The following is a 14,058-nucleotide window of genomic DNA, read 5'->3' on the forward strand; positions in this document are numbered from 1 at the left end:
ACTATCAGCAGATGCCAAGAAAAGTAAAAGCAGACGTCAAAAACTGGAACGCTGTTCAAAAAAAGTGACTTTTTGGTAGATAAAAAACTCTCCCGAAACGCATGTCGTAAGGCATCTGCAGCAATCAACAAGTCTGGCCGTACTTACTGTAAACAAAAGCTAAATTTGGCTTAGAGTAATCAAAAAGAAATATTAAGTACTGCTAAAAAGTCACTGCACACAAACTCTAAAAATGTAACTGATAACAATATAATACCAGAGGAAAATTGTAAAAAAATAAATTAATATTTCATTACCCAAACTTGAAAATCTAAATAATACAATCCAAGAAAGAGTGACTACCCTGCCAAAATCATATACCATTTCAGAGTTATCACTCCCTGCCGCAACTTTACTGTCAATACTTGGCGCAGTTACACCTAAAGATGTCTTTAAAAGATTGAAAAATCTTAAACTAAAGACATCACCACTTTTTTAGATTTTATTCCTACTGGCATATTCAATTTAATTTGAATTTATTCCTACTGATTCAATCTTATTCCTATCAACATCCTAAAACTTTGTGCTGAAGCTTTTAGTCCTATTATGTTGACATTTCTAAAGGAGTACAACAAGGTGGTGTTATTGGCTAATTTCTATTTTCCATATTTATGTTTTATGTAAATTGCATTATTGCTAAATTTGGATATAATTCTCATCAATATGCTGGTGGTACTCAATTGGATACTGCCTTCAGACCAGGTATAGACCACTGAGACTGCTTAATTTAAAACAAAACAGAAGCTGTCTTATTTGGAACTAGTAAACAAACATTTAGATTTAAAGACAAAACCCAATTCTTATTTTCAGGTGCAAATCTTGCTGTATCAAATTTGGTAAACCTTGGTATTACCTTATATTTAGCACTCTCTGTGGACCAGCACATAAAGAATATTGGATTCCAAATCTTCGACAATACAGTTAGCCATGTATTCGATCATTCTAAAAAGTAATCGATTTGCAGATGTACTATAAAAACACATACTACAACAAATAAATTAGAAACAACTTCAAGAACTAACACTGCTTCCCAAAATGTTTTGGAAATTTAACTGGCATTTTTATCTGTAGTTACCAAAATGCTAAAGCGTATTTTAAATCTGAAGATAACCCACGAACATAATATACAAATACATGTTTTGCTAACTCATTCAAATCAAAACTACAATAATTTTGATCGGGTTCTCCTAATTTCATATGTCCAATTATGATATCAGAATGTTTATCAAATACTAAATCTGATTGAACTTTATTTTTATCAAATAATAAAACAACATATCTCAGATGATCTTTTTATGACGAGCTTAAATGGTACTTTTATTATATCTTGGATGTAAAACCAGCAGAAAGTTCAATTACGTTTTTGTAATCCCTTAAAGTTGTGGAACTAGAAAGGGTTTAAATATTAGATGTTAATTCTAATTTCTTATAAGAATGTTAATTCATTATAAGCTGATGCAGGTTTAATGCAAAAAGTCAAACAAAATCTCATAATCATACGATGATACTTTCTGCATTAGAATGACAACTGGCAGCCTTTTTTTGTTCATCCCAAAAAAGTTTCACGAAACGTGTAAGTTTTTCTGCATTTGATTTCATATCAAATGCAAAATCATTTTTTAATTCTTCACGAACTACAATGCTTTTATTCAGTATACCATATTTGCGTATTGCAGTGAGCAAACTGAAGTGAACCATTTAATTTTAATTTTTCAAACTTATATTTCAAAACAAAGTTTTCATAATCTATACATTGGTTTCACTTCTTAACACAAAGAAAACAGGAAGATGATCCAAATAATGAAACCAATAATAATGTGATTTAAATTAGTTTTGCATGAGGCTGTATGTGACAGCATATCAGGAGAATTTATGTTTCTTATACTATCATATATATTATAAGACAAAACTCAGACATATTAAAAAAAAACCTGAAGGAGCAAAAAAAAGTTGTTATATTTTTTAAGGATCTTGACTGTAATTTTTATTATTCAGTGCAGATTGGTATGGAGGAACCAAACACTATGTATGAGTGATGTAAACTTTTGTCAACAAAAGTTTACATCACTCATGCAAAGTGAATTTTGATCATAAAAACAGATGTGCTTAATCAGAGTTGCTTCATCAAAAATACTAATTTCATTCAACTTTCACATTCGAATACGAATTTTAAATTTTTCAAAAGTATTGTACACAGGCTTGCTGGCATTTTTATTCATTGCTGTTTTATCTTTAACTATATTTGAGTGTCTTCTTCCAGTTGGTTTCGTAGTTGGATGTGATTTAAAAGGTAAATATAGGGTAGGCACAACACCAAGTTTAAATGTTTTTCTTCCAGTCTCTAAAAGGAGACAGCAGTACATGTAAGTTTTTTCACACAAATATTTTAAACTCAATGGTCTTAATGACTATATTCAAAATTCAACCCTAATACTTTATTGGGTTGAACTTATTTTGATTTCATTTATACACACAGAGATTTATATATATATATATATATATATATATATATATATATATATATATATATATATATATATATATAAAATAACAATAATAATAATAATATTAATTAGAGAATAAAGTGTCATAGCAACAATCTTAGATATGATGAAGTGATTCAGATGCACTAAAAAACAAGCATTTGTTTAGGTCGAGTAAGCAGTTTTGAAAAGTTCGGTGATTAATCTTTTTTTAAATATTTCTAACGATATTTTTTTAAATGTTTGTAGCAATCAAGTAAAAAAAGGCGTGATTTAACGATGTTAAATCACGCGTTTTTTTACTTTGATTGTTCCAAGTTCGTGGTGCAGATGGTATAAAGATTTTGTACCAAGCGATGTTCTTGCTCAACGACGTACAAGTTGACAACTGTCTGACAATCTTGCGTTAGGGAGCTGAGAGGTTTGAATTTTGAAGAGATTGGAAAGGTATGTAGGAGACTTGGTTGATATAGCTTTATAAATGAAAACATTTTGTAGATTGTTCTTTGACGTAAAGGTAACTAATGGAGCAATTGAAGCAAATTTTCTGATTGTGAACGGATGGGAGAGTGACAAACAACACGAGCTAACTTGTTTGAACACGTTGAAGTTTGTTTAGATTTTATTGAGAAGCTTCAGGTAGACTGTTACAGATTGTTACATTTCTGCAGCGGTTTTGGTAAGAAATGGACGGAAAAAAATGAAGTGCGTGATTATGTATTCCTACTTTCTAGTAACAAGATAAGAGACTGATAGTTTTTTAAGCTTTGCTTCATTTAGATGTATTTTTAAACTTTATAATCACATAACCAGCTAGAAACTGTCAAGCATCCATTTCAGACTCTCTAATTGGGTTAACTTGAGTGGTTCTTTATGACAAAACTTCTTTACTTTTTTGAATGTGATTACAAAAAGAGTGCAATAAGGCTTTTTTAAAATCAAAAAGTAGGATTATGATCACCAGGCTTACTTAGTCTGGTGATCAGACTCTATTATGAAAAGAATCTATTATAGGATTTAATTCAAAATTAAATTTTACAATAGGTTCTGTTAAGTCATTTGGTTAATAGGATTTACTTAACATCTTTTTTTTGGCATATGCAATTAATGAATCAATATCTTCAATGCTGGTACAAAAAATTTCATCTTTATTGGTCATATGCTTTGATCGTATGTATCTTTTGATACCTCCATAAGTTTTATTGGAAAAATTGAAGAAAAAGTTGGTTTAATGGCTTAGAGATCTAAAAAGTAACATAAAACTCCTTACATAAGAAAGAAATTTATTTAACATAAGTAATTATTAACACTTATCTAGTTTAAAACTGTAAGAAACAAGATCTAAATTTATTTTTGTTTTAAGATTTTACCTTGACTTTCGTTTCTATTTCAATTTCTTCTTCAAAACTGTTTTTATTTAAGAAATCAACTATTTTTTTTTCATTCGTTTCTAGTGTATATTCTTTAAAGTAACTGCAAGCGTTAGCTATTTAAATCTTTGTTTACCAACTACATTGACCACGTGACTTATTTTTCAAAACACGGAAAACAAAAGAATAAAAGAATAGTTTTAGACCAGGGTATTTTTCTATAGACTATAGGTTTTCTCAAGTGTGCGGTTTTACCAGAATATCGCCTAAAACCGCACATTTTTTTTTTTTTACATTTCATATTTTTGATAATTTTATTAATTTTTGTTTAAAATATTTTTATATAACCTTGTGTAGTTTTTTAAAGCCTATCTAATGAAAAAAAGAATGATAAATAAAAAAATTATTTAGATAGTTTTTATAGATAAATGTGCAATTTGATCAATTTTACTTTATATTATCTTTTCTATCTTGTATTTCTCTTTTAATATAACTTCACACTTACACCATAAAACTATTAAATATTCATAAAGTATTAGCTGTAAAATACAGGTCTAGGGGACTTATTTTTACATCTATTTTTATACTTAATCAGCTATTTATCTATCCTCAATTTCTTCACTTTATTGTTTTTCGAATACATGGTAGAAAAGTAATTCAGTTAATGTTTAAATGCTCTTAGAGCAACAACAAAAAAAAAAAAATATGCGCATTTTATTCGTATGCTTAGACCCATGCTTAGACCTAAATGCTCTTAGAGCAAAAAAAAAAAAAAAAATATGCGCACTTTATTCGCATGCTTAGACCTCATTAGAAATCTCAACACGTTTATTTTCGAATGAAAAAGTTTCAGTTGAATAAAAACACCATCTTTCAAATAGAAAATTGTCTTTTTAATGTCTAAGATGCGCAGGTTAAGCTTATTGATCAACTAAACATTTAATATCTCTAATGAAGACGGCAGTTACGTGATATTTCTTTCGACGTTTATTAAAAGTTAGGCTAAGAAAATAAAATTTTAATCATTCATTAAGATTATAATAAATACACAAAGTTAAAGAACACCAGGAAAACGTGTCATGGGGAGGTAGGTATTTGAAATCCGCCCCTTAATGCAGAGCATTTTTAATTTTTTTCGATATGGGCGTATATATTTATAGCATAAAATATAATGTAGTAATAAAGAGTTTATTGTTAAATTAAAGCTTTAAAGTTTTTGCTGGCTACGGGCTATTTTTTTTTTCGCCTCCACAACAGCACCTTTTAAAGTAGCAAGATGGACTTTATTATTTTTTGTCTTATTAAGTTTCACACATAGCTTTTTTTGGACTATCCGCAGCCTATTAGGACTATTACCTGAGTACATTGATAACATAACTACCTTGACATATGCGCAACAATTCTCTACCTTTGTTTTAATGTTTTTAGAAACTTTCGGTATTTTTAAAAAATATCTCCCATTCGATTGTTACAGCATAATATCTATAATTTAATACATTATGATGTATAATATCTTTACATATTTTATGTATATAATATCGTGAAAACTTTAAAAGTGTTTTACTGTGTATAGTAAAAAAATCATAAGCAAATTTAAAAAAAAAAAAAGGTTCCTTTGTTATGATTCAAATCTAGGCGTTTTGCTTCTGAAACTCTGCACTCAAGCGTGTTATCTGAGGACAATTTTAATACAATTTAACAAGTAAAAGACTTTATAAAACGGAAATAAATGCTATAGACCAAAATTAAGGAGATGTTAAGGAGAACCCTGCAATTTTCAAGTAAATGTTTTAACTTTACATAGCTTAAAGCTTATAGTTTATATAACTAGACTTTCACAGTTTATATAAAATACACTTTCGTTCACATTTTACTTTAAAAAAAACGCTTCTCGCCATTACCTCGGTTACAATGGCTACATAGAGTTTTGTCCCAAACACGCTGAAAAGGGCGCCACAACCACCACCACCAGCACCAGCACCACCACTACTATTACTACTACTACTACTACTACTACTACTACTACTACTACTACTACTACTACTACTACTACTACTACTAATCATCTCGGCTTTACTTGGGATACAAAAAAATCAAATTTTGCTTGACTTAATAGAATGAATATTGACAGTAGGCTATCAAATTTCTAGGCAATGGCGCAAACTCTTATTCAATCTGGCATTCGGTTTGCCCATCCAAGGTCTATTATTCATTTACATGACATTAGCAGTTCCTACGCTATCCCACGGTCTAGAGCTCTGTGAAAATATAGAACCAACAATGAAAAGACTCCCCACACCTGGAAGGAACGCAGTTAATTCAACTTTTATTGTTTCGAAGTATAGTTAAAACTATATACACTCTCCATGTAAAAATAAGGAGATGTCAAATTATATACACCATAAAAAAAAATAAACCTATTTATCCGCCTTTTAAACAATAAAGTAACCTTTGAAATTATTAATTCCCAACTTACTACTGTTCAGCTAAACCTTCTTTTTTAGATGATATAAAAGAATTGTCTAATACCCATAAACTGAATTTTAAAACCTTAGTGCTGATTTAAAAAAAGCAAAACTTAGACACTCAGAGAATGTAATTCCTTAAGCTACTCTTCATATTTTGCTACAGGCGGTTTAATGTTTGAATGTAAAACAGCAGCAAACAATTTTTAAAAACACACTTGAAGAAAATATTCCTAAGCAATACTTTTTTTATCTCTCTTATTTTGTAATTTTACCTTGTAAATATATTTTACAGCGAGTGATTAATAGAATCGTAACACATATATTGAACTAAATGCCTTTATAACTTAAAGGCTAAATATAATTTTATAACTTATTAGGAGTATGGTCTTTTAATTAAAAATCAAATTTTAATTTTTATTTGATACAGATGATTATTGCTTGAAATTAGGTTGCTACTTTTTTTTTTGTATGGTATTTTAAATTTCAAGCTGTTTCCAATTAAGTTTAAAATGTTGCTATATCTTAAATTAAAATAAAAGTTTGCTTAACGTTTTAAAAACTAGGATAAAGAGGGGCATATAGGGATACTTAAGCAACAAATGCTAGTTGCAGATAAAAAAATCATAGTTAGCACTGTATTTTATTGATGTCCTAAAATTCATTGATATAAGAAAATTAAAAAACAAAAAAACAAAAAAATCTAAAATTAAGCTACAACAGCCAAAAAGCTACAAACAAAACAAACTACAACTTAAGCAACGAAACTTTAGTCTTTCAAAATGTAAAAGGGGCAGTTATTCCTTAATTGCAAAGCTTTAAAAATAATAAAAACTGAAGATTGTTTATTGTTTAAACATGTTTAGACATTAAACTCTCAAAAAAGTAACATACCCTTAGAAACTTACACGCCCATGCACCACAGAAAAGAAATAATAACTAAAATAAAAAAATTTATAAAGTTTCTCCGATCTGCTTGAACCAATATATTATTAAATTGGTAACTACGTCTATATTCAAACTAAACAAATATAAATCAAATAAATAACACAAAAATATCCTAAAACTATTTGACAACATTTTTGATGAGATGGCTGATTAATTAGCAATATGTTAATGCAGAGCAAACTTAAATATGCCATATTTATTAGTAGCTTTTCTAGTTTTAAGCTCCTTTTTACTCACAACTAAAACTGCATTTCATCCCATCCCTAATTGATCTTTCTTATAAAATTTCTTACCATCTGTTTGCATTAAGCACTACTTATAGTCAGGTTAAGTTATAAGAATTTCTTTGAATTTATTGCAAATATTGCTTTTCTAGATTAGGAAAATAATATTTTAGATTAAAAACACAATCATCAAACTGTAAACAGCATCACGAAAAAGTAGTAATATAGTCAATTATATAAATAACTTGTTGTCCCGATACGCACCACAAAAGTCATTTTACTAAAATTAATATTATTCAAAAAATTTAATTTCAGCTATTTTTTCAAAACCAGATTCAAAAAGAGGATGAAAATATAAAAAGAATTATAAAAACTAACAATATTACTAAAAAAAATGAATTGATAAGAGAAAAAGTTACAAATAGTTATACTTGCGAAATAAAAATTGATTGCCCAATGGATGGGGCAATTTTTATACAACAATAATCACTATATTGGGTTAACTGAGAGTGAATGAAAAAGCCTCAAACATTCTTTTAAACATGAAAAATATTTAAAAGACACTCTGCCAACAAAACTTGTTTTAGAATTAAAAAAATTTAATAACAATTTTGAATTAAATTGTTTTTTTCTAAAACCATATTCTCCCTTAAATAACGTTATAAATAAAATTATGTTATGTTTGCATAAAATATTTAAAATAAATTAGCCACCCATTTAGATAAAATGAAATATTAAATTCAAAGTAGAAACTATTTTCTAAATATTGACAACAACATAAGTACCTTTTAAAAATTTTTAGAAACAAATGTCTAAACTAAAATTGTTCATATTCTAAAAAATTCTACCACAATTATTTTTTCATAAAGTTGTAAATTATGTATATTCGAAAAATATAACTTCCTGTTTACAGACAACATAGAATTTTCAAAGTCATAGATATAAAAACTGCTGGATTGCTATTTAAAGTTAATACATAATAAAAATTGATAGTTAATGAATCATTTTATCAGTTGTCAAATTTTCTCAAACCAGTTAGGTTTTTTATAGAGCAAAGTAGAAGTTGTTTTAATTATAAAAGATAGCACACTCTTATTGAACAGGAAAAATTTTAAAAAATGAGTTTGGTTAAATACCTTTTAAGGTACGTTAAGTAACTTTTTATCATTAATGTATATAAAGCTAAATTTATTTTATTAGTTATAAAAAGTTAAAAACTTTTATATGAAGCTTTTTTTGGTAATGAACTTCCTAATATATATATATATATATATATATATATATATATATATATATATATATATATATATATATATATATATATATATATATATATATATATATATATATATATATATATATATATTTATATTATATTTATATATATATATATATATATATATATATATATATATATATATATATATATATATTAATTAAGAGAATGCTTCAGCTTTATATCGTTACATTTGGTTTTATCGGTTGTATGTCCTTCTAACAAACTATGTCGACCGGCAACGTTAACATCATCGCTCACAACATCGAGTAGTTATATAAGTGCAAAGCGAATGTCGTTTACTTTTTTAAACAGTTCCGCTCTTGAAATTACAAAAGCAAAAAATGACCAGCATTGCCTCAAGAAATGCTATGCTTTATCAACCTGTTTTTCAATCAATGTTTTAAGTAACATCTCTGCAAACATGGAAATAGAATGTCAACTTCTTGGTCAACAAGCGTATTCGAATAAAGATAAACTTGTTTATCAAGCGAATTCCACCCATTATACAGCACTGGTGAGTTTATGTAACAGCTTTTTTCGTGAAATTTTTTTTTGTGATTTTTTATCTTTTTTTAAACAAAAAAAACGCATACTTTTAAAGAAAAAAAGGCATTTTTTTAAACAAAAAAACGCATTTTTTGAAACAAAAAAACGCATTTTTTGAAACAAAAAAAGTTTTTTTTATCAAGTTTGTTTAAGCTCTTTTTTCCCTGACGCGTTGTGAACACTATTTTATTTAACTTGTATTTAAATAACACCGAAAGAGGTAGGAAGAAATGCAAAAGAATAGATAAATTAAAACCTTCAATAAAACGTCAATGTATGACAACTCAATGATAAAACGAAAGATAGATAGAAAATTATTTAAAGTTAATTTAGAGTATCATTTAACTTTTAAAACATTGTTAACGTGATAAACACAAAAGTCTATTTTTAAGTTAAAAATGTATATATTATTAATGGAGTTAATGATGACGGGTGGTACGTCAAGGGTAACACTGTTTTGTGGTTTTTTGCCAGACGCGTTTATTAGATTAGCAGAAATAATTTATAATTTTCAAAGTTTGACAAATCTTATGATAAAAAAATGCTTAGAAAGTGATATTGCCCTAATCAGATCAATTAACCGTAAGACTTTTTTATGATGAAAATTTATACTTAGTAATATATTTATATTTAATAAAAAGTTGATAAAATTTATTGAAGAGATTCTCGAGAGACACGCGAAGTTTTAATAGCGCTGATTTAACTTAAAATAATGACTAATATAAATAATTAATTTTGAAAAACTGCACTTTAGTGTTTTTAAACCGGCAAATGGTTTTTTAACAGACAAAATTTTAAGCTCATTTTTCTTTTAAATTAATACTACAACAGAGCCTCTAGTAACAGTACTTTCAAAAGCACGCCCGTCTAGAGCTTTTGTGATGCCCGGGTCCAAAAGTTATATGGATGCTCTATTATACTTTAGGTATTAAAGTGATTAAATAAATTAGTATAGTTATTTTTTGTTTACTTTTATAGAAAGCCTAACATCACACTTAATTAATTCTGGTTTGTAAAAACAAACTATGGTAAAATTAAGCCTTAATAGACAAACACATCTTCCGGGCCTTCAAGTGGCAAATTTTGAAGTATCTTCTTCTTAAGAAACGTTTTAAGCTAAATCTGATTCAATTTTAAAAATCATTAAGTAGCACCAACGCTCCTTGTCCATTGTGAAACGAAAAAAGTCTTTGATGATGGCTTACTAAAGGATCTTTCACCTTCAGATATTAAAACGGGCAATGTTAGAAACAGTAAAACGCACACTTGTAAAAATATTGAATATATCCTTTGCATATATTTTATTTAGAAGTTTGACAGGGTTTTCGCTGGCTAAAATACTTCTTCTTTTGGAAAGAAATGCCGAACTTCATCAAAAAGTTTGTTTTTACATAAGTCTTCGGGGTAAAGTTTAACCAGATTCTCAGCTTTTAAACCTAGTTCTTCATTTGTTTGAGATTTCTGTGAAGACTGAAGGAAGAAAAACTTGTTATAATTCTCCTCTATTACTTTAAATATTGATCTCATTTGACTAGTCAGATAGTTGAGCGCAACATTAAAGACATTACACTCAAAGCTTTTTGATGCGGTTCTTTTTCGCGGTTGTAACTATTGTATTAAGAAAGACCTTCTTTTTCGCGTTCTCTTTAAAGCAAACATAATTTTATCAAATTTCAAATTCTTTGCAACTTCTGTTGCCTTTATAAAAATCAGGTCTCAAGACAAATGGTTTTAGTCCGGATCTGTCAAAAGGCCATTTAGAATCTTTAATTATATTATCGTTCAAGGGTAGAAGCTTGAATGCTTCAACCCTTGAACTCCATTGAGCAATGGAGTTCAAGGGTTTATGTGGTGATTGGCCTACCTCCTCCTGAAGAATTTTTTTTACGAAATGGGTTGCAGTTGAACAGATTATACAGCTTTTGAATATTTCTAAAATAGGATTTCTCAGGAGACGATGATTTAATAGCGTGTACGGCAATAAGTTCAAACTTTGAGTAGAGCAAGGAAAGAAAATTGCTTGTGGACTATTCTGCCTTATTAAAGCTTAAACTCCATTGTAAATACCTGCCATATTAGCGCTATTGCCGTAGCCTTAACCACGACAACTTATTATATTAAACTCATTCTCTTCCAACACATTCAATATCAACTTTATTATATCAGATCCCTTCTTCTAATCAAGTTCTTGTATTTTAAGAAACCTTTTTTTAACCTCCAACAGCTGATTATCAATGAAATGCAAAAAATGAAATACGAAAGTAATTTGCTTGCTGTGGGACGAATGGTTTGTGCTGTCCGTGATGATGCTGAAATATATTGATTTCTCGAAGAACTCCTCCATTTGCCACTCTCATTCTGAAATAACCACTAATTTGCCGCACTCATCGATAAATTCATTTGTGATTTCCAGGACCAGTAATGAACTTGCATGCAATTTTCTTATTTTTGGTGCATAGCAATAACATGCATTGATCTTCTAACGTTTTGTTATGGCAAGCTATTAATCCGAGCGTTCCAATGAAGTTTCCATTTCTATTTTTGAACACTTTTGATTGGATCCTAATTGCAAACAAAATATAATCAAAATAGTCATCTAAATTTATATCCAATTAATTTAAAATTTTGATTTTTAATTGATGATCAATGGACTTTTGACTTTTTTTCATGAACCGTTGACATGAAGCTGTGTTCAATTCTATAGAATAGCTATGATGAGTATTGCTTTGTTGACAACTTTCAATGCAATCTGAAAGCTTTCTCCTATTTCCATGTATACCTCTATTTAAAGACAACAAACTGGATTGATCACTGGGTCTGGTTAAATTAAACGAACCAAAAAGGGAGCAAGTGAAACAAAAAGGTAATGCCTCAGTCTTACTCCAAACGAGCCAATCTCTTTTATTTTTTTTTCCGTTTCTTTGTTCCTCTATAAAGAAGTAAGTAGGGAATTTGTGTTCTTTTTGATCTCTTTTAAAATTGCAAGGATTTGAAGAAGGTCTCATTAAAATTATGTTCGAACGATCAGTGTCTGATATTGATTTCCATAGAGCATAATTGTTAGATATTGGTCTAGTTTAAAGGGAAAAATCGTTTTTATATATTTGTTGGTCATTGTGACAACCAACTACAAAATCCAACTGATTTTTTTTAAGGTGATGACGTATTTTAGGAGTCGTCGATGTCATTGGTAAGAAAAAGGTTTATCGGAATTATAACCTGACAACTCATTAGGGTTATTAATACCAATTCCTGTTTCATAGAACTTATAAAGAAATATTGGTAAACAGAGTTGTTTAAGTTATTCTTTTATCGATATCACAAGGTTTTAAAATAAATTACCTTCCTGGTTGCATTGATTTTCAATTTTTGTCGAACGATCGCAATTTAAAAGCTTTTGTTTGTTTTCGCTTTTCGTTTTCTTTCCAAATTATCATTCCTTTTCATTCAGAAGCTCTGAGCAACAAGTTTAGTCGTGGAGGTCTTGGATTTCCTGTGCTAAAACTTATGACAATGCATAGAATATTGACTTTTTAAATTTTAAATGCTAAAATTTTTATAAATACTAAGATGTAATTAATCGCATAGCAAAAGTCAGTACCTACAGTTAAAATATTCATTGAAGATAAGGTCGGGATGTATTTTATTTTTTTGTTGCTTCGTTGTCAAAATATAGTTGGAACAAAATGCAGGAGAGTCAAAAATATGCACACCCACAAGTGTAGCCGCAGGGATGCAAAGTTTAAGCAAAATTAAGTTGAATAACTAAAATTTAGACTTTTACAAACCGTTATGTTAAAATTTTTCTTTTAAACGCAAACGCACCAAAGGAGAGGGTAGGGTGTCCCAAGAAAAGAAATTTACAAATTAGTGTGTATAGGTAGGTACAGATGTATATTTGTAGGGACAAAAAATTGATTTGGCAGTATACGTTCCCTTGCCCATTAATAAAAAGCAAACCCCTCTCACTTTCATGACCTAATTATGCGGTTGACAATCTCCCACAGGTTCTCGAGAGAGTTGAGATCCGGAGATTGAGGCGGCCAATCCAACACCATTTAGTGGTTGTCTTGAAACCACTGCTTGACTACTTTTGCAGTGTGTTTCGGATTGTTGTCTTGCTGAAAAACCCATTTTATTGGCATATTCCATTCAGCATGAGGTAACATAACATCTTTCAGGATATTTTTATTTATGAAACGGTCCATTATTCCATCGTTTCGATGTATTGGACCTAGACCGTTAGCATAAAAACACCCCCAGACCATTACGTTGCCTCCACCATGCTTCATGGTGTAACGTATGGCAGTAACGTAAATCGAGGCATTTTCCGGCCGGTCGACGTACACGGCAAATATCATTGCTCCCAATGATGTTGAACTTCAATTCATCATTGAACAGGACAGTTCGCCATTTCTACACATTCCAGTCAATATGAGATGTAGCAAACATGAGTCTTTTTTTCTGGTTTTTTAGTGAAATCAGCGGTTTCTTTGCAGGGCGTCAACAAAACAATCCGGCTTCAACAGCATGTCGTCTGATTGTTCGGTCCGATACTGGCAGCTCTAATTGCATTTGTATTTCGACTGATGATATCCAGGGATCCTTCTTGACGGATCTGAAGATCATAGAAGTGGTGGAACGCGGTGTTCCAACTTTGTTATCTGCTGCCAACTTCCCCGAAGAACGATATTTGGAACATAG

General features: G+C 29.4%; 1 protein-coding gene across 2 annotated transcripts in view; it reads left to right on the forward strand.

Moving 5' to 3' along the window:
* Nucleotides 1-8,459: 8,459 nt before the first annotated feature.
* Nucleotides 8,460-14,058, forward strand: part of LOC136077149 (uncharacterized) — a 47,940-nt gene continuing 42,341 nt past the window's right edge. The window contains exons 1-2 of one of the 2 annotated variants that reach the window (XM_065791852.1): nt 8,460-8,673; nt 8,983-9,322. In XM_065791852.1, the coding sequence (XP_065647924.1) occupies nt 8,648-8,673; nt 8,983-9,322 (366 nt within the window). In that variant the 5' untranslated portion in view covers nt 8,460-8,647. Of the gene's footprint in view, nt 8,674-8,970; nt 9,323-14,058 lie in introns of both variants that reach the window. The other variant, XM_065791851.1, reaches the window with a different exon arrangement.

The sequence above is a fragment of the Hydra vulgaris genome, chromosome 02, assembly GCF_038396675.1.
Source record: "Hydra vulgaris chromosome 02, alternate assembly HydraT2T_AEP".
Taxonomy (NCBI): domain Eukaryota; kingdom Metazoa; phylum Cnidaria; class Hydrozoa; order Anthoathecata; family Hydridae; genus Hydra; species Hydra vulgaris.